At 54.1% G+C, this 20,986-nt stretch overlaps 1 protein-coding gene across 1 annotated transcript in view; it reads right to left on the bottom strand.

Moving 5' to 3' along the window:
- Positions 1–20,986, bottom strand: part of JPH2 (junctophilin 2) — a 34,314-nt gene that overhangs the window by 6,989 nt on the left and 6,339 nt on the right. Inside the window, exons 2-3 of the mRNA XM_056354919.1 lie at positions 18,110–18,893; positions 2,075–2,193 (exon numbers count right to left, since the gene is read on the bottom strand). Coding sequence (XP_056210894.1) covers positions 2,075–2,193; positions 18,110–18,893 — 903 coding nt within the window. The remainder of the gene's footprint in view (positions 1–2,074; positions 2,194–18,109; positions 18,894–20,986) is intronic.

The following is a 20,986-nucleotide window of genomic DNA, read 5'->3' as shown; positions in this document are numbered from 1 at the left end:
TCCTGTCAATCAGCTGGCAACCCATTCAGGGCCATTTATTTCTGGCTGCAAGTGGATTATTTGGAAGCCGTTTCAACAGTTGTTCAGACTCCTCAAAAAAGGCTGCCTGCAGCTCCAGACTCCTTGCACTCTCCTGCTGCTTTCTTCTCCTCCTGAATAATTCATACCAAAAAGCCCCCAGCTGCCTGGAGGGCACTGCACAGCTCTGATCCTCCTCACCTCCCCACCCTCACCTGCCGGCATGACATTGCAGCAAGGGCTTTGGCATACATCCCTCTGCTCTAAGCTATTAGGGTTGATATCCAGGGCTGGATACTTATTAGAGATATGAGGCTTGCTGAGCAGGATTGGCCCGTGCCAGACATAGCAGGTCTATCTGCCAGGACAGCGGGGGGGGGGGTGGGGGTGGGGGGGTGGGTGGGGAGGAAACTCAGCGGCAGAAGACTACCAGGCTCTCCTGGCTGTGTGACGAGCAGCTTCGAGTCCCAGCAAAATCAAAATCCAAGGGTGGACTTTGTTTGCTCCTGGATGGTGCAGACACACAAGAGACGTTTCCCCTTGTTGTGCACTTGGGGAATTCAGAGATTTTAAAGAAATAAGACGATTTAAAAGAAAAACACAAACACACATCAGCAGCTTACAAGGCCACTGAGAGGGGCCAGGACCCAAGTGAAGCCCTACATAAAAGCAGTGAGAGGACTCAGCACTTGAAGAGCCAGCAACAGAGGCCAGGCTGCTTCAAGCATTTTGTAGAGACCATTTCAATTGTCTCATTCAATTGCCATGGGTGGAAAAAATAATCTAGCTAGATATCAAAAACCTTCCATCAGGAATTCCAGTTTCCTTTGCCTCTGTGCTATAAATACCCCAGTGTGCAAAGGGTGAATGTGGAGCTGTGAGTGGCAGCTGAGGGGCTTATGTCAGGATCAAGCAACGTTTAGCTATTGTTAAATGAAGTGCCACATGCTGGCTCATGCCCATGCCTGGGCACTGTGGTGTTTCCCCACTCAAAGCCAGCTCCAATGGGCCTTGCTGGGCGGTGGGGAGGAACAGGCAGCCCTCCAGCACAGTGTCTCCCGACCTAGTAGGTGCACGTCAAGATGGGAGTACAGGGAATTTAGGCAAATTTGTCAGCATGACTCTCCCCGGCCAAGCATCAGGTGTGAGGTGTTCCCCTTTCCCACTGCACACCCTGGACCGGGGTGCAGTACCAGAGACCTGGAGGCACAGAAATCAGAGCAGGAGCAGGCAGCAGGTTTTGCTTAGCAGGAGTAAACCTCTGGCTTTTAGCCCCAGTTTTGCTGCTGTGATCCTGCCTCAGCAGCCACAGGGCACTTGTTCCAGGTAACAAAGCCACATAATAAGAAAGAGAAGGTAAAAATAGGCACTTGGATCCTTTTCTGCTTTGTTATTATGTTCCCTCTCCAGAAAGGAAAGCTTTCCAGGAAGAACATAACCCTAGCTAACTTGGTCTAGGAAAAGGTAATGGCATTCACAATGCTGCCTATAACATTATACCTCCTATCTACTAATCCTCAGTGCTTGGTCTCACAGAAGGAACCTCCCAAGTGTTTTCCCAGCCAAATAATCAGCAGTGACGCTAACAAATAAATAGGGAATCAGGGAAGTAGTATTTTGCATTAGCAACTTTCTTGTAGGATATTACAGCCTCTAATTAGCTGAGTCTGATCATACCCTGGTGCGGTGTGGGGCCCCGCAGAGTACGGGCTTGTGAGTCAATGTGCAAAGCTGTTCCAAGAAAAAGCCAGGAGGGATATATCTACAGGAGCATTGCAAATAGACCCGAGCTCACTGCCTGCCCTGCCTGGTGCTGGGAGGGCTTCAGCATGTGGAGAAACACGAGGGGAAGCTGAGGGACTCTGGGTTTTTCCAACAGGTTAAACAGTGGTGTAAGGAGGACAGCAAATCATCCAGGGCAGGGCGCTAGCTGAACTTGTACAAAAGAGGATTTAGGACAGACAGAAGGGCAACTTGTTATAAAGCAGGTGAAGTATTTGAACAGATGCTGCAAGGAAACTGCAAAATGCCTCTTAGAAGATGCCTCTGGTCCTACCTGGCTGGTAGAAGTCCGGGGAGAGCTCCCTGGCCATCATTCTGGCTATGCCCGATTCATTGTTAGCTGCTTGAGCTGCCTGCTCAGACCCTTCAGCCTTGGCTTTGGCATGAGCCGTCCTGTGGAGAGAAGAGAGGACAACAGTGAGCAACATCTGAACCAAGATTGCCCCAGCTCGAGCAGCAGACCCCGTCCAGCAACAAAACCAAATCAGCCCATCTGGCATAACAGCACTCAGCGCTCGCCCACTTGACCCCAAACCCCCGCACTCGAGGAGGAAAGACCAGATTTTCAACAAGGGTCACAGATGCTTCAGGTTCAGGTGGGAAGGCTGCACGTAGCCACGCAAGCGAACCAGGCAGGGATATTTACAAACACAAGCATGCTCGTGTGTTGCAGCGAGGCAGCTGCTGCTGCAAAACAGACTTGCTGCTGTGCTGCGAAGCACTGAAAACCTAGCTCAGAGGAATGCCTGAAGCATCGCTGTGGGCATCTTTGGAGCATAAGGCAACAATAACATGATGGCTGAACACCGCTGTGCTGTGACCAGCCTTGAGTTGCTGCACCTTGCCAGAGGCAGCGTGCCCCTGCCCAGCACACCAGACATGTTTTACCCCAAATGTCTCTCCCGTAACTTGCCAGCAAACAACACACATTGTCCAAGGGGCTCCTTTACTCACTGCAGCTCGGGGGGCTGCTCTCCCCTGTGCTAGGCAAGGCAGAGCTGTTGCCACCTCCTCAGCTTGGCTGCCCAAGTTCTCTCCGCTCCTTCCCAGAGTATTTCCTTGTTCCATCAGGCTATAGGGCTATTAGAGTTATTTTGCTGGCCAGCTGTCGTATTCCTCACGTGCCTTGCACTCGGGGCCCTGTGATCTTCATGCTAAAAGCAGGGTTGGCTTTACAGCCCAGCTGCTCATGGTCTGGGAAGGAGCTGACTTCAAACAGCAAAATCACACCTTAAAAATAAGGGAGGGTGAAGCACCATATATTCAGCTGCTTTGTTCCCCCCGGGGCTTACAGAGAGCTGCTTTCCCCACGCTCTTACTATCATATTTGCTGAGGCTTCCCGTATTTCCCTTGCTGCACATAATGGAGCATACATTGGCTGTACATGCAAACCCACGTATTTTTCTGTGGACAGTTAGATAAGCAGTTAGCAGTCCTCAAACACCAATTCACTATGAATTATAACCTCTAATATGGTCTTCCCATGCCTGATGAGCCCTTTTCAGACTCAGGTTGGTATCTGGTCATGTTTTAGGACAAAAAATGAGGAAAGATGCAGTTCTCATCCTTGCAGTGAAAATGCTCCAGAGGAATTTTTGGACTGTCAGTTGTGAAATCAGGATTAATTCTTCAGCATTAAGCTGAGATGCAGTAGACAGACGAGACTAGCTTTAGTCTGAATACTTGACAGGTGCAATGAAAAGGTGATAGAAATGCTGTTCTGAGACACTTGGAAAGTAGAAGATCTATATATACACATACATACATACACATACACACACACACGGAGACACCCTTTTGAGTAGCTGCAGGGAAAGAACTAAATGCAGGGCATTAATCCCAACTGATACAGGCAGCAGTGTGGCTTGATGGGGAGTGGAAAACGCTGTTCAGGGCCCTGCGATAGAGAAGAGGGTGTGGAGCTGCTGCAGCTCAGCCTGTCTCTCCCTGGGATGACATCCTGCTCCACTGGAGCCATGATTCACCCCCTGCCCACACTCACATGTTATCTCCCCACTTTCTCTGCAGGCTGAGCTGCCTGGGATTGCTGTCATTCTTGGTCTTTTTATCCAAAATTATTATAGCTCCTGGAAAACCCAGAAACAAGACACGATGAGGCAGAAAACAGCAATTTTAAGCTGTTGCTCACAAGCAGGAGGTCTGAGGCAGCTCTGACTAGAGAAAGCACCTCCTTTTTTGGTAGCATATAATCAACGTGATAAATTCCACTATAATCTGTCAGGGGCCAAGGGGGATGTTTCTGTGCTTTCCATGCCTGGGGGATCAGAGCGGGCTGGGCGTGCTGCGTGTGGGGCACACAGCCTGCCTGGCGCCGGCCCTGGGAAGAAGCTTGCAAAGTGAGGATCCAGCTCTTCACGCCGGCAGGACATGCTCTGACCCCTGACTTTGTCTTGCTGCTCTCGGAGGACAGGATTCACCATACAGAGATAAAATCCTCCTTTTCGGCTGCTCGCTGAGCCAGGCAGAGGCTATCCTGGGCACTTCCCAGCCAGATAATCAGCTGGGGGAGCAGCAGGCAGCTCCTGGCAATGGGTGGATGCTTTCTTAAAGGTAAAAAAGTAATCTGGAAGTGGACTGGATGTGGGGGTCTGCTCCCTCCACTAGTAAGGAAGGACTGAGCTGGATGCACACCAATGTGTTACCAAACAGGTACGGATGGCTCCTGCATGCTCAGCTCTCCCCCAGCACCTGGGACCGACACAAGGGAACAGCCTGGGGGCGTTAGAGGTGACAAGGCATCTCCCAGTTTTGCTCTTCTCCTGCCCTCCAGAGAAGCTGCTGGCTGCTACATGGTTGCTGCGTAGGGTTTGAGTACTGTGATTCCTGCAGGTAAAGGGATGGTGAGGCCAGGAAGACCCTGACCTGGGTTGCAGAGGCTGCGCTGAGGATGCTGTGGGTGGTGGGGAGCTGAGCCAGCTAGGCTGGGCCACCGCTGCCAGCCACCGCAGCCCCAAGGCTAGCAGGGCTCTACCACGAGCCCTCCTGGGCACAGAGAGGAGTGAGGCCAGGGAGGCCATGGGGCAGCCCCCGAGCTCCACACATGGAGCTGTGACAGCAGGCTGAGCAGCACAACTCAGGGACCCCCTACTGCCCTGGGGATGCAAGCTGTATGGCAGCTTTGCCCAGCTCCCTCGCTCTGCAGGACACGCCTGACCTCTGCTCCTGTCCCCCTGCTTGCAAAGTTGTCCAGAAGTGTTTAATTTGGGGAGACTATGATCAGCACAGCTGCAGTTTCAAATCTGGCACCTCCAGCACACCACGTGTTGGCCTTGGCATCCCGGGGCGGCTGTGGTGCAAGACAGAGGGCTGCTCTGCCTGGCCAGCAGCCTGGCTGCAGCAGGGATGCTGATGCCCTGCGCTGGGTCCCTCCATCACTGAGATCACTTATTACAGCAGCAGCCAGGTGATGAACATGTGGCTTACAGACACGGCAGGTGTTTTAAGTACATCTCCCCCAGCACACGCACATTCCCAGGACACGAAGGGAAGGCACTGCTGCTCGCAGCCCTCCACAAAGTCACGCTGAGGGTTTAGTAACACCATGACAAAGCACAGCCTGGAGGAAAGGGCCCAGCCACAACAATAACATCTAACTTTGCCTAGAGTATTTCTGAATTTATCATTTATCCACATGGCTGGCAGTGCCTGGGAGCTCAACACAGAGAAAAACTTGGCCCTGGCTGCAAAGCAGGAGACAAATACCAGCCGCCTTGGGAGAGCCCAGCGCATGCAACCCACAACACCAAAGTCTCTCCCAGCCCACAGCCTGGGGTCTGCCAAGCTCAGCAGTAAAAAAAAAAAAAAAAAGTTCAGGCAGGTTTGAGGGAGGCAGGAAGGTGATCTCTGCACTTTAGACATGAAACATATGAGAGGAAAAATTTCTTCCAAGGCTAAGATCTGTTCAAAAAAGAGAATCCTTTTGCAAAAGGAAAATGCTGGTCTTTTCTTATATGCATATAAAGTCAACACTTTGCAGGCAGCACTTGAATCAGGGCCACACTTTTTTATTTACTACTGGTTGTGCTGTCAGCTCCCAGTGCCCCTGCAGAAAGCAGCCTGTGCAAAAAACAGCAGAGGAGAATGTCTGGAGATAGAAGAGGTCAGGGTGAAACTGAAACAGAGGCCCACGGATTTTACAGCACTCAGCAGCAGAACTCAAAATCCCCTTTTCAAGGGCAGCGCTGGACAATGAGCCACAAATGTTAAACACATCTAACCAGGGGCAATAAACAGAAAGAGGGGCCTTTACAAACCCACGCTGGTGCTCTCCATCCCAGGCGAGGCAGTACCGCCCGGGACAGCGCTTCCTAGTTTCACCCTGAGCCATCTCCCCAGGCAGCACGGTTAAAAATAGCTCCAGTGAATTCTTTGCAAGGAGGAGCAGCAGCCCTGTGCCCGAGCCGAGGGGAGGCATGTGGGCAATGCCTGCAGCCCCAGCCCAGCCTTGCTGCCGCTGCCTCCCAGCAGCACCGGCTGGGTCACGGTGGCTCCTCCAGGTCCATGCCGGGCAGGGAAGCTTCACACCCCAGCTGAATGGGTGGGAGAGGGACAGTTAAATGCATCTGCTGTTTTATTTGCTTCTCTGCCACGGCTCTAATGCTCTAATTGCTTTTTTACTAGTGCAGGACAGAGCACCATTCCTGGCCATCTCCCAGAAATGCTGCCCAAATCATTCCTCTGACTGCTACTAAAATCCCCTGCGGACACACAAGCCGCAGCTGAACACCATGATAACAGGTGAGACCCAAAGCCAAGCCAACATGCCTGTCTCTTTGGACAGTTTATGTGGTTTTGCACATCTATGTTGGATTAGACTGTAAATGAGATTGGAATTAGCAGAGAATACTGCAAATTCCAGATGGGGCTGGGGTGCCTGCAGGTGCAGCAATGACCTTGCGGCTAGAAATAGGGGAAGAACTTAGCTCTCAGCCCAAGCTATTGCACATTTGTTTATTAAGGGAAAGACAGACTTGTCCAGCGCTGTCCTTCCTTCTCCAGGATCTCCTTCCTCCCATTGATTCAGCAAACCCTGAGCAAAGACCAGCTGAACACTTTTTTCTTGCCATTCTTGATATCATCAGCTGCCTAAAAGGCCAATTAAGCAAATGTAATTCATCAGTCAGCTCTAGGAATGGAGACTTCTGCTAAACTCCCCTCTCCTGGAAACTGGCTTTTCCAGCCCCAGCCAAGTCCCTGTTCCAGCATCCAGCAGCAATAATTTCGTCCTTCTGAAGAAGCATAAGATAACAGTTTGTCTGCAGCACTCAGACGGGATAGAGAGAAAGCTGCAGAAGTCCTTTTGTTGATGGCAACATGGTCCCTTCTGCATTCACATTGCAAAGGGCAAGGACACACAGACCTGACCAACACAAGTCTGTGTTGGTGGCTGGACTAGATGACCTTTAAAGGTCCCTGCCAACCCAAACCATTCTATGATTCTATGACCTGATCAGGACAGACACTTCCTGACTTCTCTGTTTTCCATGCTGCCTTTGGACTTGTGTCACCTCTACAGCAGAAGCATCCTTTTCTTCCTGCTCAGTCCCAGTCCATCTCCTTTGTGCCTCTCCCTCTGCTTCCATGTGCATGCAGGTAACAGCAAAGCTCTGCTACCCTCATTAGCTGGTGACCAGCCCATCGGACTGAATATCCTTTTTCAGTCCATCTTTCGTGCCACTTTTCCTGCCCACAGCCAAACCCATCTGTGTGTCCTGCCCCACAGGCATCCTGCCCCAAGAGCCAGCTGTACCATTCATCCTCCTCTTGCTCCATCACTCATGTGCATGTACCCACGCAATTTAGACTCTGACATTGTTGGGGTGCATGAGGCTCCTGGTTTATCTTATGGACTCTGTACCTGCCAGGTGTGATCTAAATTGTGAATTAAGCATAAACCAACACAAACTGCCTCCACACCACCATAAAAGAAATCCAAAATGAGAAGCCATCCTGACCTTGCAGGGCAGCTCTGCCCTTCAGCCTCCTTTCTGTGGCAGATGGCTTATGAGATGCCCCAGGCTTTTCACTCATGGTACCAGCACTTACACAGAAGTGGTAGCACTCTGTACGTGCCCAGGCTACTTAGCTGGATAAATCAGACCTTTTCTCTATCCTTCCATAAAAAAGGCATGAACAGGCCATTCAGCCAGGAGAAAAGCATCCTTTTCTGTGCAGTACTTCAGGAGCACAGGCCTGGCAGAGCTCCCTGCCACCTAACGAGCTCAGCAAGCATTAGCCTTTATGATTACTTGGTGAATTTTTTAAATACCGAAATGTTATCCTCAGCCCTAAATAGCTCAGAGCCACTTGCATCTTTCACCAAGGGATACTTCCCCTTGGAACAGTTAAAGTGATATTAATCTTACAGCAGACAGATCTGCAGCTGTCTTCAATAAGACGACAACCTACGCACCCCGGCTCTGTGTATGGGAGATTTGCTCAATTAAACTCCACCGGCCTGATGGCCCTGTGAGCTGAGTGGGACTGGGTGGGCAGCTCGCCGCCAGGGCTGGACTGTGCCAGCCCGCACAGCAGCCCATGGGCTGCGATGAGCTGGCCGGGCTAGCAGAGCCCGCAGCTGCTCTCTGTTTCCCCCGCAGCCCTCGGATGCCAACCGGCAGCTGCCTGGAGCCGGCTCTAAATGGAGCAGCACAAGCCAGAGCCTCCTGGCTCCCAGAGCTGCTGGCCACTGGTCTGGTAGCATGGCCCTGAGGCCACTGCACTGGCCCCAGACCCACTGGTCCAGTAGCATGGCCCTGAGGCCACTGCACTGGCCCCAGATGAGCAGGACAGGCAGCTCCTCTCCCTGCCGGAGCCTGCTCTGCCTGCACAGTCGGGCTGGGAGCAGCTTGTAAGAGCATCCACAGAGATATCTTGGGGAGAAAAAAAAGGGGATTTGCAGCTGCCAACTGGACTCCTTCCTCCTTCCCCTGGTTTTCAGGTCCGCTGTCCTCCATGCTGCCCTGCATGCGGATGAAGCGGAGCCTGGCAGAGCCAGTCTCCCAGAGCAGCACAGCCTTGGGACTACGCACAAACACCACTGACCTATTCCAGCTTCCACCACACCATTACCAAAGGGGTTCAACTAATACTCTGGGGACCCTTGTTTAATTAGCTACCACTGCGAGATCAAAGCAGCTGGGTTATCCCACCGATAAGGGCATCAAAACATCTTTACAGCACATATGCAATCGGGGTCTTCCAGCTTTTCATCCCCCACGTGCTCCCGCCTCCCTGCCTGTAGCTGCACTGAGCAGGCAGGGACTGCTTCCCACCCTGCCCAGGGGAAGGAATTCCCACTTCCAAGAAGACACCAGGGCTGCAGCATTCTTTTGTTGTGAAGGAGCCCTGCCTGATCCAGGAGCTCCTGCCCAGTCCCAAGCTCTGTCAAATGGATAGCATCCACAGACCGAGTGTGTTTTACCCAACTGCCACCTCCATCAGTCTAAAACGGGTCGAAATGTGTGTCTTCCCTCTAAGATTGTTAGCTTTTTCAGTGAAAAGTTTTAGCAACTTCTAACTTCACTTTTCCAGATTTCAGCAATCCAAACCAAAAGTGAGGAACTGCAGTATCTGTTTATGATCTTTTTCCCAGTTAAAAAGGAAAAGAAGGATTTTAAAAAAAAGGAAATTAAACAGGCAGATTCCTTAAAATATTGTATTTGGTCAGAAGCCAAATTATTCATCAAAATTTAAGACAGAAGCCTTTTTGTCCCAGTCCTCTAGGTCTCTCAAGTTGACATTCACAGATCCAAGGTCCAGGACAAATAAAAGGGAGCAGGGAGCTGTGAGGGCTGCCAGCCCACTGCCCAGGCAGCAGCACCCGCATCCCTGTGCATCTGCACCCAACCCAGCCAGATGGGACACCAGGTCCCTCCTGGCACTCACCGAAGGCTCAGAAGGCCTTGCAGGAGCAAAACGACTAAAACTAAGACTCAGAAAGCCAAAGGGCTCTGACTCAGCACCAGGATAAGCTGAAAAAAATGCACCTCCTCCAGGAGGAGGGAGGTTTTCTGTATCTCAGGCTTTATGTTTAAATTGGACTTTTTACTTAAATGCATTTTATTTTTCAAGATATGCTTATTTCACATTCCACTGAAATGATGATAACCTCCAACCAAAGCCTGACTGAATCTGATGATTTGAAAGCTCAGCTCCCTGCTGGCTGATTTCAAGCATTCGGATGGGAGTCAAAGTCTTCCTGCTCCATGCAGCAGCAGATCAATTGAACGAGAAGCTACCATTTTCCACAGTTGTTTTTGCAGATTAAAGTCACACTTCGTTTTTCCCTTTCTGTGTTTGTAAGCTGTTGAGATAAGGGTTTCCCACAAGGTCAGAATGAACAGCCCATTAATTCCACTTTCCCTGCGTGGCTGGCTCTGAGTCATACCCATGCCTGGGGCTGACATCCTGCTATTCAAACTCTACTCCTCTTGAGGGGATCCCTGCAAGCCACAGCCCCACTTGCTTCAGCCCCAAAGACCCAGAAAGCCCTGGAGAAGGCAGTTTGCTGCCCAACAGATGCTTTCTCCATGGAGTTACGGAAAGCACATGCTCCCTCTTGCCCTTATAGGGCATGAAGCGCCTAAGGAAATTAATGTGAGGCGGATGGAAAATAGATAAAGCTGTGTGCACCCTCCTCTGGAGTCAAAACACATCTCAGCGTAATGAGCACAGTGGGCCAAAAATGTGTCAGTGCTGGAGCCGCAGCCAGCCTGGGCTGGGGACGAGGCCATCCTGGGGAAGGGCTACAAGAAAGGGGTGAAGGCATCACGCCATCACTCGTTCCACGGCACTGAACCCCTCCAGCCCACAAGGGCCCACATAGCAGGGGCAGTCCTGCAGCTGGGGCAGGTGTCTGATCCTGGTACTGGGCCCTAACCCTGGGGCTCACTGTCCCCATGGCCACACGGGAGCAGGAACGGAGAGGGACTCGGCCAGCCCCTGCAGCCTGCTCCCTGCCTGGCTCCAGCAGCCAGGACTGCAAGGGTGAGCTAGAAGGAGGGGTGAGCCCAGGGGCCATTTGGGGTGGGACGAGGGTCAGGCAGCAGTGGGAAACAGGCAATACTTCTGCAGAGCTGGAGAATGGTGCTCTGGGGCAGCAAAACCACAAAATCCCAGCTCACCCAAGCCCAAACCAGCCCTGCTCAGTCTTGATCACAAGGCTGTAAAGACCAAGCCCTGGCTCTGGGACAGGAGCTAAGCATCCCCATCTCCAGGATGCAAGTGACACAAAGTCCCTGAGCTCCTGATCCAGGGTGCAGGGAGGCTTGGGTGGAAGCATTACTCCTAACCAAACCATGCAGGGTGACAACGTGACGCCATGGCAGAAGGCAGCCAGGGGCGTTCTTGCTTCAAGAGCTTTGAGGGAATCCCAAGCTGAAGTGGTCCTGGCCGCAGTGGCATGGACCAAGCAGGTTTCCCCTCACTGTCCCTGGACACTGACCTCGGTTTGTGCTGATAAGCCACACAGAGGAGGTCATGCCTGCTCAGGAGCTGCAAGGGGAAAAGGTCTTTATTCACCTGGTTTCATGGGAAGGAGGGAGCACTGCTGGCACCAGAACCTCGCGGGAAGCAGGAGAGTCCCAGCCCTGAGCTTTGGTTGGTGTGGAAAAAGATGCCAGCAACTGGATTTCTATTAACCAAAAGTGAATGAAACAAGATTATTCTCTTTATAAACACACTGAGCTCTGTAAGAAATGTCTTTGCTGGGAGAGCAGGACCAAGGAACGTCCCCTCACTGCTCCGTGTTGGCCCCCAGCTATGGCAGGAGCTGCACAGCTGCCCTCATTTCTCCCTGCCACGCGTGTGCTGGCTCTCTCCGAGCCCTGCCTGTGGAAGCAGAGATGCTCGTTCCCACTATGGGGGCTGTGGGGCAGCCAGAACACCCAGCTGTCCAGGACCTGCCCTCGGCTCCTGCCACTCGACCGCCTCCAGGCGTGGCTGCACCTTGCTCGGTCTCAGCTCCCCCTGCCCCCACAGGGAGTTGCAGGGTGGGGGGATTTTAATGAAGCTGGGGTAGTCCTGTCGCCCCCTTCTGCACTCACCTATCTTTTAAGTCCCCTGAGAGGTCAGGCTGCAGCATCTTTGGTGTCTGATCATACAGCTGCAGAAATGCTGCTCCCAAGTCCTGTGTCTCTCCCTGGCAGCTCCTGCTTGGAAGCAAATCACAATATCCCACCCGGGGCCAGGACAAACTCTCCCATCTCCTGCCTGCTGATACCTCCTTGTTACACACCCCATTCACACCCCATTACATGGGGGTGTGCAGTCCTGGAGCAGAGCGATTGTGAAGCTGGGACAGCAGAGGAGGAGCAGCTGCTCTCCTAAGCAGGGAGTCCACCTGGCAGGGACTGCCTTGAACCACCACTGCTGCCCACTCTTGCAGGGTGGCCATGAGCATCCTGCCCTACAGCCTCACACCAAAAGCTCTGGGAATGCACGGGACTCCCATCCATGCCTCTGGCTAAAAGCCTGAGGAACGCAGAAATCAAAACATGCTAAAAAAAAAAAAAAAAAAATCCTAAAAATCTTTCAAAGCAAACCCTGAGTCTGATTCAACCAGACCTGAAAACCCCAGCTCCGAACTCTCTGGCCCTGGGAAAGCTGAGCTGCACCATTAGCCCCAGGATGGTTGCGGCCACTGCAGCCACCAGCCCAGCCCTGGCCACACACTGTGCCTCCCCAACCAGGTGCATCAGGAAGCCATCACTTTTGCTGCCCACCTTCCCCACCAGTGCCATAAACCCCCAGGAGCACCCAGGAGGAGGGCAGGAGCTTGCCGGGGCAGAGCCGTGCCAAATAAAGCACCTTATCGGTGGAAGTGCACAACCCAGCTCCAGCGGCGTGGGCTGCCACGGGCCTTGGCTCTCAGCTGTCGTGCTGGGCAGCGCTGATAAAACCCTGCTCTGCCTGCCCTTATTTAGTCAGGAGGCTCTGCTGACTCCAGCAATTTTGGGACGTCATTTGCACCACACACCCGCATTCCCTGAGGAGATGCTCGCTGTCGCCTGGCCACGCAGGCTGGAAATGCTGAGCACAGGGAGACAGCGGCAGCACTGCCGGGAATGTGGCTGGGCAGGGGAGGTTTGGAAAGCGATACGGGAGCCGTTAAGCACTCTTGTTATTTGAAGGGAGAGCTAAGATGTGCCCCAAAGACGTGGGCATGGACAGCTCACACTATGAGTGATGCCCACGTGTTGCTGCCAGGGAAGCTGCACCGATGTGATTTCTGACACCAAGCACCCACCGTAGCTCGGCATCACTTTAACACAGCCCAGGCTCAGCACGGTGACTAAACCCTACTTTAACAGGAATTAATGCCTCACATTTCAGAATGCAGTTCAGAAATTATTGCAGTTATCTATGCAAGCAGGAGTATTGCAGGACCTCTATAGATACTACATTAAACCCAAAGATAAATCCAAAATGCATTCACTTTTAGTTGTACTCTCCAGGCATGAAACACCCAGCTGCACAGGGGCTTCAGGGCCAGTGTCTGAAGACAAACAGGTGAAGGACAGCAACCATTATTACCTCTATTATCTTGCTTTCCTATCAATCCCACAACACCTGGCAGCTATATCTGAGGTGTTATTACCAGGACATACACCCATCAAACAATCTCAGAGCATGGCCAGACCCATGCCTTGCAGGATGCGTGGCCAAGTCCCTCCGTTGATTTTGATCCAAGTCACTGGGAAGCACAACTGCCTGCAGAGGCAGATGGTGGCAGACACTACTGCAGTGGGACGGAGGTGGGATTTGCAGTATTTACACTCATTTTGTCCCCCAAAAGCAACAGTGTGGAGGAAACCCCCTGTATGAGCTGCCTGGCTCAGTACAGCTTTCAATAAAATCAAAGGTTCCCCCTGGAGCTGGTCCTGCCCTTCCTCTCATTTATTTTATTTTAATCTGTTCTGAAGACATGAAAGCTGACCATTTCCATGCTCCTGCTGCCTGCTTTCAGTGGGACAATCCTCCCCACGTGACAGGCAAACACATACTGCGCAGGAAGGTGCTGCCGCTCCCCAAGCACCCAGGGGTGCAGAGCACCCCGTTTGGCACTAACCCATATGCCCCAAAAACTCCAGGGCAGCCATTGCACACCTCAGGGTGGCTTTTAACCGGCTTGCTGATGGCTTGGTGGTGGCTGTCCCCTCCTTGCGGGGGCTGGCAGGGGACAGACCTGCTGGCTTGTCCTCCAGCCAGCTCGTCTACTTAAGCACTGGGGAGATGATGTCCCAGCTGCAATCCCAGGACCTCACTGTCTTTCCCACCCAGCCTAACATTTTTTCAAAGGAGCCCCCAGACAGGGCAGAGGGAGGGAAAGGGGGAGGGCTGGGGCGAGTGCCTTCACCTGGCACTGTGGGAACAGCCGCACTCCTGCTCTTATGGGAATCCCTCGGGATCACAGCAAGACAAGTCCCAGGGCCCCAGCAGCACAGGGCACAGCTAGCCACCACCGTACGGGGTGTGTTAACCCACCCCCCCACCCCCCCCATCTGTAGTTACCCCTGGGCAGGAGTAAAGCCATGTTCACTGGCTGCCACAGAGGCTGCGCTCCGAGATGACTTTTCTCCCGAGTGACAGCAGCCGGGGTGAGGATTCATCACGCTTTGACTCCCATTAGCTCCATCCCACCAGCTGATCCCAGCGCTGCCAACAGACATGCCCCCGGCGTTTCTGCCTGACATCGGGGCAGCGCCAAGGGGCTTTGCCTGGGGTGAGGGGGCAGCCGGCTGACTCTGTTCTGGACAGAATGCCCCCATGCCAAATGATTTTTACTAAAACAATGAAAAAATAATGAAAAAAAAAAAAAAAATCACTGTTCACTCTGCCAGCAGCAAGGCGATGCCAGCTCTGTCCTCAGCTTCTTGCACAATGGGGAAAGCGGCTGGATTGCTGACCCGGGGGGATTCGGGATGGAGCTGAGGAGGCCAGGCAGTGCCGCAGGGCAGGCAATAGCTGGCAGTGCCCACGGCACCGGCTGGAATGCCCAAACCAAGCAGGCAGGCGGGACAGGAGCTGCAAAGCAGCCCGGTGCCTCAGACGCCCTCGGAGCAGAGCGTGGGATGAGGGAGGTTTGCTGACCGTGGCTGACCATCACCCTCGGCCATCGCGGCTCTCCCGCCCGTCTCTGCCCGGCAGCTCACAGGCAGGGCACCCAGCAGCGCTGCCGGTAGCCGCCTGCCCGCGCACGCGCCTGGCATTCCTGCGGTGCAACAGGCCGAGGCAGCTTCCAGCACTTGGGCTTGTTTTCCTCAGGATTTCTATCTCTAAAGTGCCTTTTATGGTGCAAAAGAGTGAAATCTGGTCTTCTCCTGACATTTCCCCCCAGAGAGCGGAAGGCTGGATGTTACGGTAGTTTAGCTCTGCAAGGGGCTACCCTGAGGGCCAGGAGCAAACGAAACCCAAACATCCAGATACAACAGCACAGGTACGCGGAGGCGGTCGGGCGTCTGCACAGCCCGGCTGCTGTGTCCTGCTACTCAGCTCCTAGCAATAATATTACACACAGATCCATCACATCTTCCCCCAAAAAAGGATTTGTGTAGCCTCAAAGACGTTTCTTTGGGTAAGGTACACACTGCCATCCAAGGAGAAATATAAACGCTCCGTCTAGAAAACTCCACCCTGTAGTTATGTGCTAGGGCCGTGCTAATGATAGTACAGCCTTTTTATAAACTGTAATAATTGATTTTCACAATCTGTCTGCAATTACTCTCTGTTCTGAGTGTGGAAACTGAGGCAAGGTTCAAAGCTGAAAAGAAAGTCTGTGGCAGAGCTAGGGTTTAACCTAAGGACCCTCTCGATGCAAAATTATCTATATGTACTCTCAGCCCCAAATCTGAGCTGAAAGGAGGAGGAAGGAAAGCATGAGAAGGATTTTCACAAGGCAGCACATAGAGAGAGTGGCTCTGCCCAGAGCCACATACACCAGGAATAAACACAGATGGAAATGGTGAGTTGTAGTTTACGGGACGGAGGAGCCCGAATGCTCCTTTTGCAGCAGGGCCAGCTCAGCGCAGGCAGCACCGCAGGGACAGGACCGGGGCACCGCACCGCAGTGGAAAGCAGCATTCTGTCCCCCCGCCACCACAGCCGCACTCGCAGGGTCTGCTAACGGAGGACTCCCTGGAGGAAACCGGCTTTAACGTCTTATTTCCTCCAGCTCCAAAGTTTCCTTAATAGGAAATTATTCCCCAGCTGCGCTGGGGAGGGATGCGGTCTCCCGCCAGGGCAGCAGGCGCATTCCAGCCCCTGACGGAAAACACTGCAGAGCCGCCTTTGATCCAAAGTGTAAATAGTGTATAATAAAAAGAGGTTTGTGTAAACTGGCCGAGCTCTTGGGGAGCAGCTTTTGCAGCTCCAGCCTCCTTATCTACAGGTGCCCAGTGCCAGGGCTGTACACTTTTCCTGGACACAATAAAGCTGGTGACGGGCTGAGCCTGCCCTACCGGGAGGATCCAGTGGACCCCATGCTGCCCCAGCCTATTATTTATATCCTAGCTGGCCCTGCGCACTGTTCCACTTGCAGTTCTGCCATTTTTCCTCTGCTGGTCTCTGAGGCAACTGGGTTTTGCTAAAATAACAATCACACTTCCCAGAAAACTTTAGAGCAGAAATGGATGCTGAGAGAGTAGAGACAGCGTTTCTCAGAGCAGAAAGATGGGGTTTGGGAGCAGGCACCCTCCCTGCTGCCATTATCACCCATCTCTGCCTTAATGAAGTAACTGATAATTAAAAAGCATTTGAATAGAACACGGCAGGACAGCCATGGAGTTGCAGCCACTGCCCAGCAGCTGGGCATAGCCTGAACAAGGCAAGGTTTTGATGGAGAGGCAAGGTGAAACCTCGAGGTGTGTCACAACCACACTTCCCCCAGGAAGAGGAGAGGAGCAAAGGCTTTGACCCTGCCTGACGATCCTGGTCTCTGCTGGGCTGGGTCCAAGACTGGCAGAAATGCTGTGGGACGAGAAGCGTGCTGCCTGTGCAGCTTGGACACAGGCAGGGATGCGAGCAGGAGAAGAAGTTTATTCCCTGCCCCCTTCCCAACAGACCCTAGAGCCACTCTTTATCTCTTCCCTCTTCCATCCCAGGCGGGAAGGTGGAGCAATTAGCACTTTCCTTTCCCACAAATTTCTAACATGGCTAATTCTGAGCAGAGCCTACCTGTCTGATCCCAACGCACCGGGCAGTGCAGCGGCAATGTGGTGCCTGGCAGTGCCCACAGATCTGTGGGTGCAAGGGACACCAGTGCAGTACGAGGCTGCCACGTGCTCGCAGCAGCCCCTTGCACACTCTTCCCTCACATGCCCCTGTGGCACACATCCCCAGGCACGCTGTCAGCCCCCTTCCTACTGCTGAGGTCTGGCCAGGACAAACTGGGGGACAAAAGGGGGCAAACCCAGCTGAGCCCCCCGTGCTTCCTCCTTCCCTGACATCCTAAAGCATCACAGGCTACAGAATCAGGCTGTGTGCCACAGGTTTGGGCTCGGTGCTCCAGTGTGGGCTCAGCCACCCACCCTGGCTCTGGCTATTGCCTCCTTCGTGGCAGAAACAGTCAGAGCCTGTCCGAGGGCAGCTGGGTTGTGGGGGGAAGATGGGGCTCCCCAGGGCAGCCTCCTCCACTGTTTGGTACCCGCTGCAGGTCCTGCCTCCAAGTTCACAGCATCCCAGCACAGCAGTGCTTGTCCCAGAAAGCTCATTATACCAAGCCACTAAAAATAAGCAACAACCCTAATGCATCCCATAAACTCCCCACAGAGCCACACCAGGGGCTCTGGGGCTAAAGCTATGCTCTGCTGCAGACCCAGTTTATCTGGGACAGATCTCGCTTGCTGCTCATAAGCCTGCTGGATTTACCACAGTCAAACCCCACTGTTTCTCATCCTGCCCCATCTAGGACCCAGTGACTCCAGCAGCCTGGCACAGCACCAGGGTGCTCCCCATCCCACCAGCTCACGCTCCCCATCCTGCTGAGCGCCAGGGCTAGGGCCAGTCCCTGCTGCCCAGCAGCTCCCCCCTGGACCAGGGCTGCAGGGGGACAGGGGAGAGGGTGAGAAAGAAGACAGGTCCTGAATGCTCCTGACCTGCCATGAGGGCCCTTGGCCCCATTCTGCCAGCATTTAGTACAAAGAAGTAAATAGAAATTGCGGAGAGCGGCACCGGTTGCCACTGCTACTGCACAGCGAGGAGGCATGCAGCATGGCTCCAGAGGGACACGTGGGATGGGGAGAACCACCACCACCACAGGACCTGTGCATTGGAGCCCCAAGCACCCACCTGGATGCTGCAATCTCTGACTTCTGCCGGGCGATGGCCGCAGCCCTCTGAGCCCCCTCCACACTCCTGTCCACCTTCTGCCGGATCTTGGCGCTCTTGAGGGGTATCACGCGCTTCTTCATGCCCTTGACAAGGACGTTGTGGCGGTACTTGCCCTCCTCCTTCTTGCCGTCGGGCAGCGTGGTGCAGCCGTAGCCATGCCGCAGGTTGTCCAGCCACTCACCTTCGTACTTCAGCCCGCTGGAGCGCTCGCTGACGCCAAAGCCGGCCCGCTTGTCGTTCTTCCACTCACCCATGTAGGTCTCAGTGGTGGTGGCATCGATGTCGGACTCGAAGGGGGAGTACTCCTCACCCTCGGCACCTTCGCCCAGGCTGACGGTGGAGGTGGCATCGCTTGCGGCCGAGCTGATCCCGCTCTCGCTCTTGAGGAAGCTGACGCGGCTCTTCTGGCTGGCCAGGGATGACTTGGACTCGGACTTCTTCAGCTTCCCCAGCAAGGAGCCCCTGCGGAAGAGCCCCCCCTTCTTGGGCTTGCCAGCCTCCGCCTCCGCGTAGAGGCTGAGGGCGAAGCCCCCGCGGGTGATGGTGGGTGAGAGAGGCAGGCTCTCAGGGTTGCCGGCGGGGGAGTCCTGCTGGGGCAGGGTGCCATTGCTGTGCTCGCTCCGCAGGGAGGAGAGGGAGGTGCGCAGTGGGGAGCGGACCACGGAGGCCATGCCGTAGGGCACGCTCTGCCGCACGCCATAGCCATGCCGCATGCCGTTGGTGAACTGGCCCTGGTATGTGCCTGCGGGAGAGAAGAGGGACGGGGTGAAAAGGCAGCTTGCTGCTGGGTGAGCCAGTAAAGGAAGGTGGGCTGCAGGGTAGCGCTGCCCTAGAGCAGACGCACGTGCCTTCCCTCCAAGGCAGGAGCCTCAACTCCACTAGTGCTCACCCCCATGCAAAACCAGCAGTCCCTAGGGAGCAGAGGACACAAGCCTGAGAGCTGCTGCTGGCAGGTGATAGCTCCCTGGAAAGGGGCTGGGGACCCAGGGGACACTGGTGCAAACCCAAAGCCGCTTACGGGACAGAGTCTGGATTTGCATCCAGAGCACGGAGGCAGCCCTGCAGGGGTGGAGTTTGTGCTGTGCCGATGGCGCCAGCAGCCCCGGTGGACACGTGAGCTGTGGTGGCACAGCTCCCCTTGGCTTGGTGACAGTCTCTTTCAGCCCATTCTGCAGTTCGTCACTCACAGGCTGCCAGAGCCGGCTCTAGACCCCCAAGTCGGGTGCCTGGCCATATCACAGGCTGTCCCGGTGCCTGCAGCCACATATCTGCTTGGCCCTGACATACAGGCTGTCTGTGGTCCCAAGACCAAGGCTTGTGCCACACTACACCAAGCAAGAGAGGGGCAAAAAAAGAAGAGAGGAGAAGAACTGAGAAGCTCTGTGTGGGGTTCCTCCAGCTCTGCCCCAAAAGATGCTGCCCTACGATACTCCTCCAGACCCAGCTCCAGTGTCATATGATCACAGCGTCATATGATGGGGGACATAGAGAGGATCATGTTCACCATGGCCAGGGCTGCACCCCAGGTACAGGGCCCTGCTAATAGCCAGCAGGACCTTGGCAGCGACACCTTGGGCAACTGGGAAAAGCACACCACTCCTCTTCAGGCCCTTTCCAGGTCTGCACATTTGCAGGTTCCAGAAGAGGGAACTGGAAACCACTGCTCTGATTTTTCTTACCAGGATGTCAAGAGACTTAAATTAGTAGCATCAAAGCCCCCTGCAAGAAGTGCTCCTAGGACGAGCAGGAGGGCTGGCAGGGCAGCCTTTGCCTACAGCACCTGCACTCTCACACCAGCACAGCGGGCTGCAAGGGTCAGAGCATCCCTGCTGAGCCCTGTGGGATGGGACGGGACAGGATGGCATGGGATGAGATGAGCCATCTCCCCAGCCTGGCTCCCCTCAGTCTGCAGATGCGGTTGCCTCAGAAACCAGAAAACCACCCAAAACAAAAGCTACATTCAGCTCTGCCCCTGGCACTACAGGACTTGGAACGGGCCAGCTTGCCCCAGACCAGCACCCTGCAGGGCAGATGCCACAATAGCCCCCCATCCCGGAGTATGGGCAGAGGGTGCTGTGGGAGCACAAACGCGCTTGGAAAGGCCACCCCACTCCTTTACTCTGACACGTGCTGCTTCATGGAAGTGAAGAGCCAGCCATGCTGGGGGCATTTTCATGGGCATCTGTCCTAAACCTGGTTTTCACTAAGCAGTGACCTACCAGGAGGCACAAATTTTGGGGAGAACAAGCACTCCCAGGGTCCTGGGGAGGCTCAGCAGGGCTGGGCTGAGGCCAAAGGGGTGACCTATCTTCAAGGCATTCATCTGCCCCCTCAGACACCGTCACTGAGACCAGGGATGACCCTGCTCCCCAGGGAGCAAATCCAGTTCCTTCTTTGGCAATTGTGGGAGTGCATATTTTACGGTCTCCCAGGCCACTTCTGCAGCATAATCTCTCCTCCCAAGCTTCAGGTTTCGTTGAAATCCTCTTTGGACCTGCCTGTGGGGTGTTAACTTACAGCACTGGGGGCCAGGAAAGACAAGAAGTGCCCGAGCAGGCAGCAGCTGCTGCCCCAGGGTGAGCCGCCCCCCGCCAGCCCCTGCCCACCCTGCGGCACATGGGATTTTGGGCTCCTGCAAACAGTTGGTCTCCTCTACCAAAAAAAGTAAGGGTTCAGGTAGTGCAGAGCATCCGCAGGCTGTGGCTAGCCACGGGGAGCAGTCTGCCAGAGCAAGGGGCCATTGCCCAGTTTCTCAGCAGAGCTTGAAGCTCCATTAGGAAAAATAAGGTGGGCAGCACAGGTTAGGGGGCTGGGTGCGAGCTGGGAGCCAAGGAC

The sequence above is a fragment of the Falco biarmicus genome, chromosome 10 (genome assembly GCF_023638135.1).
Source record: "Falco biarmicus isolate bFalBia1 chromosome 10, bFalBia1.pri, whole genome shotgun sequence".
NCBI lineage: Eukaryota > Metazoa > Chordata > Aves > Falconiformes > Falconidae > Falco > Falco biarmicus.
Note: the sequence above shows the minus strand (reverse complement) of the source record. Positions and strands in the feature narration are given on the sequence as shown.